Source organism: Globicephala melas, chromosome 16, assembly GCF_963455315.2.
Source record: "Globicephala melas chromosome 16, mGloMel1.2, whole genome shotgun sequence".
Lineage (NCBI taxonomy): Eukaryota > Metazoa > Chordata > Mammalia > Artiodactyla > Delphinidae > Globicephala > Globicephala melas.
In genome coordinates this window covers 77,902,822-77,921,684 of record NC_083329.1, presented here as the reverse complement: position 1 = coordinate 77,921,684, position 18,863 = coordinate 77,902,822, and the positions used below count along the sequence as shown (strand labels likewise).

Below are 18,863 nucleotides of genomic sequence, written 5' to 3'. Positions count from 1 at the left end.
ACAAATAACACACAAGGGAATCCCCATAAGGTTAACAGCTGATCTTCCAGCAGAAACTCTGCAAGCCAGAAGGGACTGGCAGGACATATTTAAAGTGATGAAGGAGAAAAACCTACAACCAAGATTACTCTACCCAGCAACGATCTCATTCAGATTTGATGGAGAAATTAAAACCTTTACAGACAAGCAAAAGCTGAGAGAGTTCAGCACCACCAAACAAGCTTTACAACAAATGCTCAAGGACCTTCTCTAGGCAAGAAACACAACAGAAGGAAAAGACCTACAATAACAAACCCAAAACAATTAGAAAATGGGAATAGGCACATACATATCGATAATTACCTGAAATGTAAATGGATCAAATGCTCCCAACAAAAGACACAGATTGGCTGAATGGATACAAAAACAAGACCCATATATACACTGTCTACAAGAGACCCACTTCAGACCTAGAGACACATACGGACTGAAAGTGAGGGGACGGAAAAAGATATTCCATGCAAATGGAAACCAAAAGAAAGCTGGAGTAGCAATTCTCATATCAGACAAAATAGACTTTAAAATAAAGGCTATTACAAGAGACAAAGAAGGCCACTACATAATGATCAAGGGATTGATCCAAGAAGAAGATTTAACAATTGTAAATATTTATGCACCCAACATAGGAGCACCTCAATACATAAGGCAAATACTAACAGCCATAAAAGGGGAAATCGACAGTAACACATTCATAGTAGAGGACTTTAACACCCCACTTTCACCAATGGACAGATCATCCAAAATGAAAATAAATAAGGAAACACAAGCTTTAAATGATAAATTAAACAATTGATATTTATAGGACATTCCATCCAAAAACAACAGAACACACATTTTTCTCAAATGCTCATGGAACATTCTCCAGGATAGATCATATCTTGGGTCATAAATCAAGCCTTGGTAAATTTAAGAAAACTGAAATTGTGTCAAGTATCTTTTCCGACCACAACGCTATGAGACTAGATATCAATTACAGGAAAAGATCTGTAAAAAATACAAAGACATGGAGGCTAAACAATACACTACTTAATAACCAAGTGATCACTGAAGAAATCAAAGAGGAAATCAAAAAATACCTAGAAACAAATGACAATGGAGACACGATGACCCAAAACCTATGGGAGGCAGCAAAAGCAGTTCTAAGAGGGAAGTTTATAGCAATACAATCCTACCTTAAGAAACAGGAAAACATCTTGAATAAACAATCTAATCTTGCACCTAAAGCAATTAGAGAAAGAAGAACAAAAAACCCCCAAAGTTAGCAGAAGGAAAGAAATCATAAAGAGCAGATCAGAAATAAATGAAAACGAAATGATCTTTACAAAGATCAGTAAAACTAAAAGCTGGTTCTTTGAGAAGATAAACAAAATTGATAAACCATTAGCCAGACTCATCAAGAAAAAAAGGGAGAAGAGTCAAATCAATAGAATTAGAAATGAAAAAGGAGAACAACTGACACTGCAGAAATACAAAAGATCATGAGAGATTACTACAAGCAACTCTATGCCAATAGAATGGACAACCTGGAAGAAATGGACAAATTCTTAGAAATGCACAACCTGCCAAGACTGAATCAAGAAGAAATAGAAAATATGAACAGACCAATCACAAGCACTGAAATTGAAACTGTGATTAAAAATCTTCCAACAAACAAAAGCCCAGGACCAGATGGCTTCACAGGCGAATTCTATCAAACACTTAGAGAAGAGCTAACACCTATCCTTCTCAAACTCTTCCAAAATACAGCAGATGGAGGAACACTCCCAAACTCATTCTACGAGGCACCATCACCCTGATACCAAAACCAGACAAGGATGTCACAAAGAAAGAAAACTACAGGCCAATATCACAGATGAACATAGATGCAAAAATCCTCAACAAAATACTTGCAGACAGAATCCAGCAGCACATTAAGAGGATCATACACCATGATCAAGTGGGGTTTATTCCAGGAATGCAAGGATTCTTCAATATACGCAAATCAATCAATGTGATACACCATATTAACAAATTGAAGGAGAAAAACCATATGGTCATCTCAATAGATGCAGAGAAAGCTTTTGACAAAATTCAACACCCACTTATGATAAAAACCCTCCAGAAAGTAGGCAAAGAGGGAACTTTCCTCAACATAATAAAGGTCATATATGACAAACCCACAGCCAACATCATCCTCAATGGTGAAAAACTGAAAGCATCACTAAGATCAGGAACAAGACAAGGTTGCCCACTCTTACCACTCTTATTCAACATGGTTTTGGAAGTTTTAGCCACAGCAATCAGAGAAGAAAAGGAAATAAACGGAATCCAAATCGGAAAAGAAGAAGTAAAGCTGTCACTGTTTGCAGATGACATGATACTATAGAGAATCCTAAAGATGCTACCAGAAGACTTCTAGAGCTAATCAATGAATTTGGTAAAGTAGCAGGATACAAAATTAATGCACAGAAATCTCTTGCATTCCTATACACTAATGATGAAAAATCTGAAAGTGAAATCAAGAAAACATTCCCATTTACCATTGCAACAAAAAGAATAAAATATCTAGGAATAAACCTACCTAAGGAGACAAAAGACCTGTATGCAGAAAATTATAAGACACTGATGAAAGAAATTAAAAATGACACAAATAGATGGAGAGATATACCATGTTCTTGGATTGGAAGAATCAACATTGTGAAAATGACTCTACTACCCAAAGCAATCTACAGATTCAATGCAATCCCTATCAAACTACCATTGGCATTTTTCACAGAACTAGTACAAAAAATTTCACAATTTGTATGGAAACACAAAAGACCCCGAATAGCCAAAGCAATCTTGAGAACGAAAAACGGAGCTAGAGGAATCAGGCTCCCTGACTTCAGACTATACTACAAAGCTACAGTAATCAAGACAGTATGTTACTGGAACAAAAACAGAAATATAGATCAATGGAACAGTATAGAAAGCCCAGAGATAAACCCACGCACATATGGTCACATTTTTTTTTTTTTTTTTTTTTTTTTGCGGTACGCGGGCCTCTCACTGTTATGGCCTCTCCCGTTGCGGAGCACAGGCTCCGGACATGCAGGCTCAGCGGCCATGGCTCACGGGCCCAGCCGGTCCACGGCATGTGGGATCTTCCCAGACCGGGGCACGAACCCGTGTCCCCTGCATCGGCAGGCGGACTCTCAACCACTGCGCCACCAGGGAAGCCCTGGTCACCTTATCTTTGATAAAGGAGGCAGGAATGTACAGTGGAGAAAGGACAGCCTCTTCAATAAATGGTGCTGGGAAAACTGGACAGGTACAAGTAAAAGTATGAGATTAGAACACTCCCTAACACTGTACATGAAAATAAGCTCAAAATGGATTAAAGACCTAAATGTAAGGCCAGAAACTATCAAACTCTTAGAGGAAAACATAGGCAGAACACTCTATGGCATCAATCACAGCAAGATCCTTTTTGACCCACCTCCTAGAGAAATGGAAATAAAAACAAAAATAAACAAATGGGACCTAATGAAACTTAAAAGCTTTTGCACAGCAAAGGAAACCATAAACAAGACCAAAAGACAACCCTCAGAATGGGAGAAAATATTTGCAAATGAAGCAACTGACAAAGGATTAATCTCCAAAATTTACAAGCAGCTCATGCAGCTCAATAACAAAAAAAACAAACAACCCAATCCAAAAATGGGCAGAAGACCTAAATAGACATTTCTCCAAAGAAGATATACAGATTGCCAACAAACACATGAAAGAATGCTCAACATCAATAATCATTAGAGAAATGCAAATCAAAACTACAATGAGATATCATCTCACACCAGTCAGAATGGCCATCATCAAAAAATCTACAAACAATAAATGCTGGAGATGGTGTGGAGAAAAGGGAACACTGTTGCACTGGTGGTGGGAATGTGAATTGGTACAGCCACTATGAAGAACAGTATGGAGGTTCCTTAAAAAACTACAAATAGAACTACCATATGACCCAGCAATCCCACTACTGGGCATATACCCTGAGAAAACCATAATTCAAAAAGAGTCATGTACCAAAATGTTCATTGCAGCTCTATTTACAATAGCCAGGAGACGGAAACAACCTAAGTGTCCATCATCGGATGAATGGATAAAGAAGATGTGGCACATATATACAATGGAATATTACTCAGCCATAAAAAGAAATGAAATTGAGTTATTTGTAGTGAGGTGGATGGACCTAGAGTCTGTCATACAGAGTGAAGTAAGTCAGAAAAAGAAAGACAAATACCATATGCTAACACATATATATGGAATCTAAGAAAAAAAAATGTCATGAAGAACCTAGGGGTAAGACAGGAATAAAGACACAGACCTACTAGAGAATGGACTTGAGGATATGGGGAGGGGGAAGGGTAAGCTGTGACAAAGTGAGAGAGTGGCATGGACATATATACACTATGTATAGCTAGTGGGAAGCAGCCGCATAGCACAGGGAGATCAGCTCGGTGCTTTGTGACCACCTAGAGGGGTGGGATAGGGAGGGAGATGCAAGAGAGAAGAGATATGGGAACATATATATATGTATAACTGATTCACTTTGTTATAAAGCAGAAACTAACATACCATTGTAAAGCAATTATACTCCAATAAAGATGTTAAAAAAAAAAAGCTGCTATGAGTAAGATAGGAAATCTATAAATGTTCACTACTGGTGACAAGAAAATTCACAATTGTGATTCCCCCGCATAGCTACTCAGTCACAAGCATCCCAGCTGAATGCAATCCTGAGGGCCTTCTCTGCTTATCAGTGACTTCACATAAGCAGAGAAGAATCGTCACATAACTAGAAGTCCAAACTTCCATGCTTCACTTCCACTAGTCCCTCACTATATAATCTTCAGAGGCTGCTTTCCCTGAGAAGACTAAGGCCTTGCATTCCTAACCAACAACCGAGCCATCTAATGTCAACGTGTGACGTGCTACCCAAGCTCAGGCCTGGAAGGGTGGTTGGCAAAAAGAGTATGGCAAACTATACAAACCGCAGATCACACACAACCAAATGATACAGAGCTGAAAAACATTAAGTATATCTCTTTTGGCTTAAAATCTTGGTTAAATTTACTTTTTGGGCTCAACTACGTGGAGGAAAAGCAAAATGAAATAGTCATTTCTGAGGAAAAGAAGTCACATATCTGAATTAACATCTCTGACTCTCCAAGAAGAGATTTTTCAGAACACTTATTCAATACGTCACGCAAGGTGTGAACTCAAGAAACCTACCGTTGGGGCTTCCCTGGTGGCGCAGTGGTTAAGAATCTGCCTGCCAATGCAGGGGACATGGGTTCAAGCCCTGGTCCGGGAAGATCCTACACGCCGTGGAGCAACTAAGCCCGTGTGCCACAACTACTGAGCCTGTGTGCCACAACTACTGAGCCCATGCGCTGCAACTACTGAAGCCCACACACCTGGAGCCCGTGCTCCACAACAAGAGAAGTCACTGCAATGAGAAGCCTGCGCACTGCAACGAAGAGTAGCCCCCGCTCGCCGCAACTGGAGAAAGCCCACGTGAAGCAACAAAGACCCAATGCAGCCAAAAAAAAAAAAAAGAAAAGAAACGTACCGTTGACTTAATGCTGGGTGTTGTACTAAATGCTTCAGCCAGGTGCTTCTTATCACATTGCGAAGTTCATGGTTATTGCGGGCTGACAGCACACCAACTACCACATCATAATGCCTAGATTTCCACTGGGGAAGTAAGGCCAACTGATCTAGAAATAAGCAATAGTAAATCAGAAATGTCATTTCTCAATTACTGTTAAGTTCAATATGTAACATAAAAATGTTTATTACAAGGTAATATAAATATATGTTCATATTTGCAGAAAATACAAATAAATACAAAGAATAAAAAACCTAAAGCACTCATAAAACTCACCATCCAGAGATAAGCACTACTAACATTTTGGTGCAGAGTCTTTTTGCTTCCACACCTATGTATGTATTCGTGCTCACCCAAGTATATATGTAAATTCTTCAAAACAAGTAAGACTTTTCTGATAAGAATCAGTTTGGAAGGTCAATGTGGCATAAACCATATAATAGTAGGCAGTAAGAGCCAATTATAAAATGCTGGCTTTTTATTTTAGCTATAAAAGTTATTTAACTCCTTGAGCCTCAGTTTCCTTAAGTAGAAATGGGTGTAATAATACTTCTCATAGAGTTATAAAAATTAAATGATATAATGTGTATAAAGGTTCTGGTTTGGTAGCAGGCAAAGAGTGGGCATTCGATGGCAACTAACAACAACAACAAATGTGCTGTCAAAGGTGAAGTCCTACATGAATATTAGTTATTAAGTTTGGGAGATGAAGTTGAAGGACTACCATGCTGGAAAGAATCAGAACTCTTATTCATGCCAATAAATTCTACAGCCAGCAAATATTTATCACTTGAATAGTGCAAAGGATGAAGGAGGGGAAACGTTTGTAGTTAAAAAAAAAAAAAAAAATCAAGGAACAAGTCATTTTTTACTATCATATTTAATGGACAGGATAACATTTTTAAAATATGTCCTTAGAGGGAGTTCCCTGGTGGCCCAGTGGTTAGAATTCCAGGCTTTCACTGCTGTGGCCCCGGTTCAATCCCTGGTCAGGGAACCGAGATCCCACAAGATGCACACCACCCCCACCCCAAAAAACTGTCCTTAGAGAAAGATAGAGGGAAAGATACTTTGTCCCTGTTTTTCATCACCAGTTTCAAAGCTTGAGAGCTACAAGCTAATATATAGCTCTCATTAGGGATCCCATTTCATCTCTTTCTTCAGCAGTGGAAACTGATCCCACAATGTTTCCAAAAATAAATTACTGCAGGCCACAGAGCTTTACTGTATTAAATGAAATGTTTTTATATGCCATAGAATCTAGGGATTCAAAAGACAACAAAGACATGTTGATATTTCTTCAAGGGAGAATACTTTAAATGCTTATGTAAAATTGGCAATGAAAACCTAGTCCCTCCCCCGACTTTTTCACAGAGAAATATTAGCAGTAAGCACATTTTATAGACAGGAGTGAGGAAAATGCAGTAACCAGACATATCTGACATTGATTCTACAGCCAACATGCTGCACAGTATCAGTAAGAAGTTACTTAAATCCTTGTGCCTCAGTTTCCTAATCAGAGAAAGTTGATACCAAAAACAGTCTTTTAGATACTCTATTTCATCTGTTTCAAAATGTCTTCTCAAAAGATTAAAAAGCTTTAAAAGATTAGAAGAGCAAAAATTATATGCATCCCAAATGCCTCATTTATCTGACTTCATGAGAAAACAAGGTTGCTGCACAAAAGTAAAATTTCAAAATAACTGAAACATCCCTTTAAATGCCAAACATCACTACCTTATTTTTGACGGGTAATCAAAATAAATCTTTTAGAGATGGATTACATGAAACATCATTTAACCTTTTCTTAATGACAAAATCTTTTTAAAATTTTTCTCAAATTTCTCTATCATTAATTCTAGTCGCAGCTTCAGTTCAAATTCTTACCTTTCACCTGGACCTACAAGGCTATCCTAATAGTTCCTCCCAGACTTCTCCATGAGATTTTTCTAAAAATAAATAAATCAATAGACACGAAGATAACCATGTGGTATGTGAAAGCCTCACGGATTATCGCTGAAAAGTACTTTTTCATCTTATTCCACCTCTCTCTGCCACTGCCAATCCTCTCTGCTTCTCATCCACATCTCAGCTGCCTCTACTGAACTGTGTTACTTTTTACATGCACTTCTCTTTTTGTTGCAGAAGAGAAGTACATGGCAGATTCTGGCCTTTTAGAGAACTTCTACTTCCAGAAATACTGAAAAATAGGTTTTTAAAGCCTCAACCAAAAAACTGTTAGAACTAATAAACAAATTCAGTAAAGTTACAGGACACATAATCAATATACAAAAATCAGCCGTATTTCTACACAGTAATAAACTATCAGAAAGAGAAATTATGAAAACTCCCAATTTCAATCACATCAAACAGAATAAATACCTAGGAATAAATTTAACCAAGGAGGTAAAAGACCTGTACACTGAAAAGTATAAAACATTGATGAAATAAATTAAAGAATACAGAAACAAAAGATATTCCATGCTTGCTAATAATAATATTGTTAAAATGTCCATACTAGCTAAAGCAATCTACAGATACAGTGCAACCTCTATCAAAATTCCAATGGCATTTTTCAGAAATAGAAAAAAAAAAATCCTAAAATTTGTATGGAACCACAAAGACCTCGAAAAGCCAAAGCAATCTAGAGAAAGAAGAACAAAGCTGGAAATACCATGCTTCCTGGTTTCAAACCATATTATGAAGCTACGGTACTGGCATTAAAACAGACACATAGATCAACAGAACAGAATAGAGAGCCCAGAAGTAAACCCATGCGTATATGGTCAATCCATTTACAACAAAGGAACCAAGAATATACAGCGGGGAAAGGACAATCTCTTAGATAAATGACGTTGGGAAAACTGGACAGCCACATGCAAAAGCATGAAACTGAACCAACTAACTTATGCCATACACAAAAATCAACTGAAAATGGATTAAAAACTTGAATGTAAGACCTGACACCATAAAACTCCTATAAGAAAACATAGGCAGTAAGTTCCTTGACATTGGTCTTGGCAATAATTTTTTTAGATTTGACACTGAAAGCAAAGGCAACAATAGCAAAAATAAGTAAGTGAGACTACATCAAACTAAAAACCTTCTGCACAGCAAAGAAAACTATCAACAAAATGAAACGACAACCTACCAAATAGGAGAAGATATTTACAAATCATATATCTGATTAATATCCAAAATATACAAAGAACTCATACAACCCAATACCAAAAAGCAAAGAATCCCATTTAAAATTCGGCAGAGAATCTGAATAGACATTTTTCCAAAGAAGACATGCAGACTGCCATCAGGTACACGAAAAGGTGCTCAAAATCACTAATCATCAGGGAAATGCAAATCAAAACCACTATGAAACATCACCACACCTCTTAGAATGCCTATTATGAAAAAGATAAGAAATAACAAGTGTTGGCGAGAAGGTGGAGAAAAGGCAACCCTCATGCACTGTTGGTGTGAAAGTAAATTGATGCAGCCACTAAAAAATGAAAAACAGTATGGAAGTTCCTCAAAAAATTAAAAATAGAACTACCGTATGATCCAGCAAAACCACTTCTGGGTATTTACCTGAAGGAAATGAAAACATTCACTAGAAAAGACATATGAATGGGGATGATATGCATGATAGTGAACATGGGGATGTTCATTGCAGCACTATTTACAATAGCCAAGACATGGCAGTAACCTAAGTGTCCACTGATGGATGAATGAATACAGAAAATGTGTTCTTTATACACAATGGAATATTATTCAGCCATAAAAAAGAAGGAAATCTTGCCATTTGCAACCATGTGGACAGACCCTGAGGGCATTACGCCAAGCGAAATAAGTTGGACAAAGACAGGCTGATACCATATGAACTCATTCATATGTAGAATCTAAAACAAACAAAACACCAAACTCATAAATACAGAGAACAGAGTGGTGTTTGCCAGAGGCTGGGTGTAGAGGGTAGGCATAATGGGTAAAAGGGGTGAAAAGGTATAAACTTCCAGTTATAAAATAAATAAGTCATGGGGATGTAACATACAGCATGGTGACAATAGTTAACAAGACGGTATTGCAGGGAATTCCCTGGCGGTCCAGTGGTTAGGATTCTGGGCTTTCCCTGCAGTGGTCCGAGTTCAATCCCCGTTTGGGGAACTGAGATCCCGCAAGCCGCACGGCATGACCCCCCACACACACCAAAACAACAACAACAACAACAACTGTACTGTATTTAAATGTTGCTAAAGAGAGTGGGTCTTAAAAGTTCTCATCACAGGAAAAAAAATTTGTAACTGTGTGTGGTGACAGATGTTAACTATACATACTGTGGTGATCATTACAGAATATATACATGTATCAAATCATTATGCTGCACACCTGAAACTAATGTAATTTGTCAATTATACCTCAATTTTTTTAAATACTGGTTTCTTCTGCCACATACCATCAATGTAAATCAGTCCAACAGACCTGTGAGTAGTGTGTCACACAGTATAAAACTCAAAGTGGAGAGTTCCCTGGTGGTCTAGTGGTTAGGATTCACCACTTTCACTGCTGTGGTCCAGGTCCGATCCCTGGTTGGGGAACCGTGATCCCGCAAGCCACGTGGCACAGCCAAGATTAAACAAACCAACCAACCAACCAACAAACAAAAACTCCTCAAAGTGGATGCTGTGTAAGAATGCTGCCCAGCTTTCCAGTTCCCCCCCTACACTTTCATCATCCTCTGCTCAATGTTGCAAGTACAGGGTACCTAGTTTGATTCTGGTGTCTGAAAACAGGAAACAAAAACAAAAAAAACTAAGAAGTGAACATGAGACAAAGAATAAAGATAATTTACAGAAAAAGAAATGCAAATAGCCAACGAACCTATAAAAAACGGTTCAACTTCACTACAAGTCAAGTTTGAATTACAACAATAATAAGACACCAGTTTTCTCCTACATTCAAACTGACAAATATTTTCTTAAATGATAATACCCAAATGACTGATGTTTTGATAGAGGTAGTTTTTTCAAGGAAATGGCTACTCTCCTATGTTGCTAATAGGAATGTAAGTTGGTATAGTATTCTGCAGTAAATTTTGCCAATATACATCAAATACCACAGAATTGTATAACTTTTGTCCTTGGCTAAGAATATAGGCTAAGGAAATAATCAGTGATGCACTAAAAGATCTCTATTCATCACAGTGTCGTTTCTTAATAGGGAAAAACTACAAAATACATGAATGCACAAATAAGGCATCAGTTACATAAATTATGGTGTATCTATATGCTAGAATACTATACAGACATTAAAATTGTTTTAAGCATTTCATTAAATGCTGTTCTACATCTTATTAAGTCAGATAAGCAGGCTATAAGAACTATGTACATACTATTTGGTTCCACTTAAATAAAGTACAAAGCAGGCAGATCTCTGCCACTGAAGATCAGGATCATGGGTACCACTCCTGGCAGTGATAAGAAGGGAGCATAAAGGAAGCTTCTAAGGTGTTGGTAGTTTTCCTGTTTTTAATTTGGGTGCTGATTAGCTGGGTGATTCAGTTTGTGAAACTACATCAAGCTCACATTTACGTGGACTTTTCTGAATGTACGTTATATATCAAAAAAAAATTTTTAATACTAAATAATTCCCCCGACCATGTTTTATATGTATTGATACATTCAAACATTGCCCAGTATAGATCATCTTTCTTTCCTTTTTAAAAAATAATTTCAAAATTTTTCTTTGTAAAGTAAAATTTGTAAATTTTTCTTTGTAAAGTAAAATTTGTAAATTTTTACTTTACTTTGTAAAGTAAAATTTGTTTTACTTTTGTAAGAAAAAATGTAAATCATGGAATGTGAACGATCTATAGGTGACAAACTCATTCATACTTTCCCAGTTTTCTCCTCTTGATTCATTCCTTCAAGTAACTGAGCACCTCCTATGTTCACTGCTTTAGATGGCAAATATATAGCAATAAACAAATCTTCATACTGTCAAGAATAATTAAAACCCCACAGAAGCTCCCTGAAGGCAATGACCATTTCTCTTCTTTAATATGTAGTATATCCTGAGAGTCTGGCAACCTGCTGGACTCTGCACTGAAAGTGGACATCCAAAAGTTTATTAAAGACTCCAAAACTGACTGCTCAAAATAAGCCCAAAGATTCTTAAAAATTAGACTAAAATTTCCACTCTCATGTGCATGTCTCACATGACACCAACCACAAACAGGCAGTAATCTTAAAAATGAAGAAAACATGCAACTTCACCACATATCTACTGATAAGGACAATCATTATACACACTACCAGCGTGCTCTCACCAATTTCAGATACCTCCCCAAACACCTCACTAGCAAGGACATCAGCCACCTCCACACTACCATTCCTCTCTAAAATTCAGAGTGCTCACGAGGAATGAGGCACTGTTCTGGGTGTTTTATTAACTGAATCTTCACAATAACCCTGTGAGGTCATCATTTTATAAATAAGGAAACTGAAGCACAGAGACCAGATTAGCATATAGCGATCATTTTGGACGAGGCAGCCCTAGGCGAAACTGCAAAGCAAGCTCAATTTGTCTTTGACCTTCTGCTTGCCCCATGTCGGTTTCCATTTAACAAACTGCTAGCACCTTGAGAGCAGGGACTAAATACCTACTGCTCTAAGCATTTGTTGAATGGATCCGTTTCTTTCCTTTCTCTTTAGTTTCCTTCTTTCAAAATATCCCAGAAAGAGAAGCCTCTTTTGGTACATAATTTTTCTAAATTAACTGTTAAATAATTCCTGCTAAGGCATAACCCCAAACCAATACGTTATCATTAAGATATCCTGTATCTTTATTCCCTAGCCCAAATGGCTGTCTCCACCTCCATTTTCCTCTCCTCACCCCCTAGTTGTGCTGGATTTCACAACAGGAGATCTGCTGGCTCTTCACCAGCTGTTCTCCCTGACTGGGCTTCACCTGTTCAAGGCGAGCTACTACATTAGAATAGTACCACGTACTAACACGACTGACACACTTCATTCATGCATTCAGGTTCCTGCCCAACTGTGACCTCTTTAGAGCGGCCCCCCTGACATTTCTATTGATTTATTTATAAATTTATTTATTTTTGGCTCCGTTGGGTCTTTGTTGCTGCACGCGGGCTTTCTCCTGCTGCAGCGAGGGGGGCTACTCTTTCATTGCGGTGCACAGGCTTCTCATTGCGGTGGCTTCTCTTGTTGCGGAGCTCGGGCTCTAGGTGTGTGGGCTCAGTAGCTGTGGCTTGCGGACTCTAGACCGCAGGCTCAGCAGTCGTGGCGCACGGGCTTAGTTGCTCCGCAGCATGTGGGATCTTCCTGGACCAGGGCTCAAACCTGTGTCCCCTGGACTGGCAGGTGGATTCTTAACCACTGCGCCACCAAGGAAGCCCCTGACCTCTCTATTTAAAACAGCAGCAGCACATCATTCTCTATCCTCTTACACTGCTTTATTTTTGTCACCACACATCACTCTCCCCTATGATATTTAATAATTATTTTCTTATATTCTGCTTTCCCTTGTGAACTGTATGTAAACTGCATGAGGGCAGGGACTTTATCTTGATTACTGCTGTAATCCCACACCTACAACAGGAGTTGGCACAGAGGAGGCGCTCAAATATTTGTAGAATCAACTGCAAGTCAGAGGGCCTTTTTTAGCATTCAGAGGAGGTAAATCTCCCTGCCACGACTTACTGAGACTGAAGACAGACAAAGAGGCAGGAGAGAAAAGAGAACAAAAACAAAATTCAAAATGTAAATTCAAGGGAAGAATACTTAACAAAGTCTTGGGTTTTCTCTCTCACTCTAGGCTTAAGGGATAAGGACTAAAATGTAAAAATGCTCCAATTTTTTGGTTTGAACTGGTGACAACACAAAGAGAAAAGAATTTGTATGAAATTTTAGCAATCAAGATGCTTCTACTGTTTTTAGTTTTGAAAGTACCAAAAGTGCAAAACGAAAGTTAGGACTCTGCAAGGTTTCACTTAGATTGAATACTCTATTTATTATTTGACTAGATGCACAATATCCATCTAAAGTCAAAGTTAATTTACACAACTAGTACTGACCTCCTCACCAATAGCCCTGCCCTTTCCAAGGTCTACTTCCTAGTTTCCTTAATCTAGCCTGGTCTCACAGGACAGCAGATAAGGTATCACTGAAACACTGACGGAGGGGGAAAAACTTATCTCAAAAAGAAAAAACATTTTTTTAAAAAGTTACTTTTAATACTTTTAGGTGAGCCCCACAGAAATAAAAAACACTGGGAAAAGGTAACCCCCTCACCTCCAGGAGTGGCCCAGGGGAAGACTGGCTACCTGAGGGGAAGGAAGCACAGAAGAGACCCAGTGCAGACACAGGGAAAGGGAGTGTCACTGGGGCTGGGAGTTGTGATCACTACAGGAGAAAATGTGAGCACAGTGGGACTGGCTCCAGGCACACAGGCAAAGGGCAAAAGGGTTGGACATGAAGCCACCAAGCTTCCAAAACTAGAACAAAAAATTTTAAAATGTGTATGGAAACACAAAAGACCCCAAATAGACAAAACAATCTTGAGAAAGAAGAACAGAGCTGGAGGAATCAGGCCCCCTGACTTTAGACTATACTACAAAGCTACAGTAATCGAAATGGTATGGTACTGGCACAAAAATAGACACATACATCAATGGAACAGAACAGAGAGCCCAGGAATAAACCCACACACTTATGGTCCATTAATCTATGACAGAGGAAGCAAGAATAGACAATGGGGAAAAGACAGTCTCTTCAATAAGTGCTGCTGGGAAAACTGCACTGCTACACATAAAAGAATAAAATTAGAACATTCTCTAACACCATATACAAAAATAAACTCAAAATGGATTAAAGATGTAAATGTAAGACTGGATACTATAAAACTCCTTGAGGAAAAAATCGGCAGAACACTCTTTGACATAAATCGCAGCAATACGTTTTTGGATCCATCTCCTAAGATAAAGGAAATGAAAGCAGAAATAAACAAATGGGACCTAATTAAACTTAAAAGCTTTTGCACAGCAAAGGAAACCATTGATATAAACAGGAAGACAACCTGCCAAATGGGATATAATATTTGCAAATGATATGACTGATCAGTGATTAACATCCAACATATATAAACAGCTCATACAACTCAACATCAGAAAAACAAACAACCCAATTTAAAAATGGGCAGAAGAAATGAACACTTTTCCAAAGAGGAAATGCTGATGGCCAACAGGCACATGAAAAGATGCTCAACATCCCTAGTCATCAGTGAAATGCAAATCAAAACCACAATGAGACGTCACCTCACACCTGTCAGAATGGCTATCATCAAAAAGAACACAAATACTGGGGGAGGATGTGCAGAAAAGGGAACCCTTGTACGCTGTTGGTAAGAATGTAAACTGGTGCAGTCACTGTGGAAAACAGTATGGAGATTCCTCAAAAGACTACCATATGGCCCAGCAATTCCACTCCTGGGTATATAACTGAAAAAAACCCAAAAACACTAATTCAAAAAGATACATGCACCCTAATGTTCACAGCAGCATTATTTACAATTACTAAGATACGGAAACAACCTAAGTGTCCATCAACAGATGAATGGATAAAGAAGATGTGATAAATATACACACGATGAAATACTACTCAGCCTTAAAAAAAGAAAGAAGTTTTGCCATTTGCAGCAACACGGATGGATTTGGAGGGCATCAAGGTAAGTGAAATAAGTCAGAGAAAGACAAATCCTGCAAGGTATCACTTACACGTGGAATCTAAAAGATATAACAAACCAGTGAACATAACAAAAAAGCACCAGGCTCACAGATGTGGAGAACAAATTAGTGGTTACCAGTGGAGGGCGGAGGGGCAATACAGGGGTGGAGGAGTGAGAGGGACAAACTACTGGGTGTAAGATAGGCTCAAGGATGTGTTGTACAACACAGGGAACAGAGCCAATATTTTGTAATAACTGTAAATGGAAAGTAACCTTTTAAAATTGTATTAAAACATAAAAAATAAATTTAAAAAAGAAATTGTCAGGGAGGTCTACTAAGTTTTCAGCTTGAACGTACGGTTTTCGCTTGTTTATGGACCCTAAAAGATATTTAGGTCATAAATATCCTAAGTATGCTCTACAAGTAAATTCCAGTAGAGCTCACTCATCATACAGAAAAGAAATTTGTAAAATGCAAAACCCAACAGGTGTTACAGAGCACTATATATCTACAGCACTCTTTCCTCAGCTCCATTTACAAAACCCTAAAAAACAAAACAGACAAAAAAAATCCTAACCTGTTAAGTTAAATGCCCTGTAACACTGCACTCTCATTAAATCATTTAAATAGTATCTTAATTCCATTCAGGTCTCACAAACAGCCTTCTCAAAGAACTTGTGGCTTCTCTAATAGAAAAGGATTTTAAGAGACAGTTACCAGAATAAAGAACTCCAATTATAACAGTGAGATTGCTTTGAGGACTGCCAAATTAGTTTCTGTACTTTCTACTTCTAAGTTAAGGCACAGAGCCATCTCAGAATTGCAAATATTCAACTATTCTTTAAAATACTGCATAAGAAAACAACTGTCTTTAGGGAGAAGTGGTAAGAAAAAAACTCCCAACGTAGTTAAAAACCAAAAAGGACTATTACCTCATCTTTAAAACAGCCTTCTAGGCTTCTTTACATGTCCTAGGGCAAGCCCTTAAAAAAGAAAACAAGAAAATAAGGGAAACCTGAAGACGTCTTCAGAGCAGTGGAATTCATTAACAACAGAAAACCCCCTGGGCTGTGGGCACAGCATTCTATTTCTCAGGCTGTGAAGTGAACATGAACAAAGGTTTCTTTCCCACGAGAGAATAACTTTTAGAGCAAATGGGGAAGACCATTAAAGAACCTGATATTTTCGTGTATATTTCATTCACAGGCTTTTGCAAACCAAGTTCCCAGGAACAACTCCACTCGCAGCCATGCCTCGATTTGCTCAACCGACTTACATCGCAGTTTTCAAAGGATTCACAAAGTACAGTATACTCTCAAAGCAAAGTTATTCCTTAAAAGCAAAACACAGCCACCTTTTAAAACACGCACAAACGTGATCCACGGCCCGAAGACCTCAAAACTCTTGACCGAATAACCAACACCTGGGGAGGAAGAAAGCAACCTGGTAGCCCAACCCCGGGCGTGAGCAGCTGCCGCTGAAGGGCTGAAGGACACGCGGGGCTTTGCTCCCCGGGCAGGCGCCGGGCGACTCGGGCCAGGCCTGGGGACAGCCGGAGGGCTTGCAGTCGCGGGCACCGGCTTTGTGCCCATTAAGAAACGCGAGGAGGTGAGAAGCGGCCGAGACGCGAAACGAGAAAAGCGCCCTCAAGTTTGCCCGATATTAACGCCTCGAGGATGAAAAGGGCCGTTTGTTTCATCGGCGGACCGTCGTGTCGGGCCGCCCCCCGCCCGGGACTCCCGGCGGAGCTCCGCGAAGGAAGCCGCCGGGAGGTTCGGAGCCGGCTTCCCCCCGGCTCGCGGCCGCCCGGCCCGCCCCGCCCCGCCTGGCCCCAGGACCTCACCTGCCCGGCCGGCCCCCGAGGCGCGGGCGGGCGGCGGGGAGCGCAGCCGCAGCCAGAGGTGCAGCGCGGCCCCGAGCACACACGGGCACAGCAGCACCAGCCAGTTTCGCATTGGCCGCCCCCGCCTGCTCCACCTCGCACCCCCGCCGCGCTCCGGGTTCTCCCGCGTCCCGGGAGGGAACCTGCAAGTAAGGAGGCCAAGTGCCGACGGCCGACTCCCGCGCTACGACTCCGGGGACGCCCGCCCTCGCGCCCGACGCCGTCCAGCTTCCTCTCGGCTTCGGGCCCCGCGCCTCAGCTTCCTCAGGCCACCAGCGGCAGCAGCTCAGCCGGGCGGAGCCCCGCCCCCTGCGCTTGGCCTCCCCTGGCCCCGCCCACCTTTTCTCTCACTCGCCCCGCCCCCTCCCCTCGCGTCCCCTCCCGCTCTCGGGGGCCAGCCGGGAGCTGAAGTCCCGCTCCGGGATCAAGCCGGGAGTGCCCCAGTGATCCAGTGACTGGAAAACCACACTTCCCATAACCCCACGCACTCGCCTCCGTCACTCGGCGGTTGCGGAGGCAGAGCGCGAGGCCCCACACGGAGCATGCGCAACCCTTTTCGACGTCTACCGCCCCGCGGCGGCCGAAGGGAGGTAGTGCCGGGCGACCCCGCGCTTCGGGGCCGCCCCCACCCGGGAGGGAAACACAGCTGAGGTGGAATGTGCTGATTGCCCAAGATTGAAAGGGAGATCTAAGGGAAGATTTTTTAAAATCACGCAGGAGCTTCCTTATGCCGAATGCTAGCCTTGTGTGGGAGATAGCATCTTGCGGACGCCGGAGATCAGGGCGAAGCAGCCCAGTTGCCTTCAGCTGTGAATCGTCGAGTATTAGTTCTGGTGCAGTGTGTACCCGGCTCTTTGCCCGGTCCTGTCCTCTAGGAACTCAGGATGAGTAAGACCGCGCCCAGGGGATCAAGCTGTGGAGTACGACAGCGACGGTCCAATCTAGAGTAAAATTTCACGTGCCCGGGTGTCCAACTAGCGCTGGAAAGTTGCCAGTAGAACGAGGCGCACACACACCTGCTACAGGACGTGAGTCGGGAGGGCCGAGAGGACGCGGGCTCCGAAGCACCTGTGGGCAGGACCCCTGCAGCGCCCCTTAAGGATAAAGTACTGCCCACTGGCCCGAGGACTTGACCCCTCGGACCCGCCCGCGGCCAAACGCACGAGTGCCCTGGTTGAGGCCGTGTGGGTGAAGGGGCGAGACGGTCAAGGTACCGATGTTAAGACGACGGAGGAGAGGAGGAAAATGAGCGCCTGGCTTGTGGTGTTCCGTTTATTTGTTTTTTAAGTTTTCCCAAATTGTGGAAACAGAAGTTAACTATATTGTTGGGGAAAGTCTTGGTTGAAAGCCACAGAAAATCCACTTCGAACAGGCTTAAGGAAAAAAGGGTAATTGATTCAAAGTCACTGAACAGTCCAGGAGGAGACGTCTTTAGGCACTGTCAGTACCATAGTCTCCTTGAGTGGCAATTTAATTTCAGCAGAAATTAAAATTACTTTTTGATTGTTTTGTAATATGGCCTGTATTATATTTAATTTTAAAATTTCTTATAATAGTTGTATAAAAGCTAT

At 40.8% G+C, this 18,863-nt stretch overlaps 1 protein-coding gene across 4 annotated transcripts in view; it reads right to left on the bottom strand.

Annotated features, from left to right (window-relative positions):
* The window catches only part of B3GALNT2 (beta-1,3-N-acetylgalactosaminyltransferase 2), a 59,082-nt gene extending 41,491 nt beyond the window's left edge, over positions 1-17,591 (bottom strand). For all 4 annotated transcript variants that reach the window (XM_060286179.2, XM_060286180.2, XM_030839459.3 and 1 more), the window contains exons 1-2: positions 17,254-17,591; positions 5,630-5,777 (exon numbers count right to left, since the gene is read on the bottom strand). In XM_060286179.2, coding sequence (XP_060142162.1) covers positions 5,630-5,777; positions 17,254-17,365 — 260 coding nt within the window. In that variant the 5' untranslated portion in view covers positions 17,366-17,591. The remainder of the gene's footprint in view (positions 1-5,629; positions 5,778-17,253) is intronic.
* Positions 17,592-18,863: the final 1,272 nt, after the last annotated feature.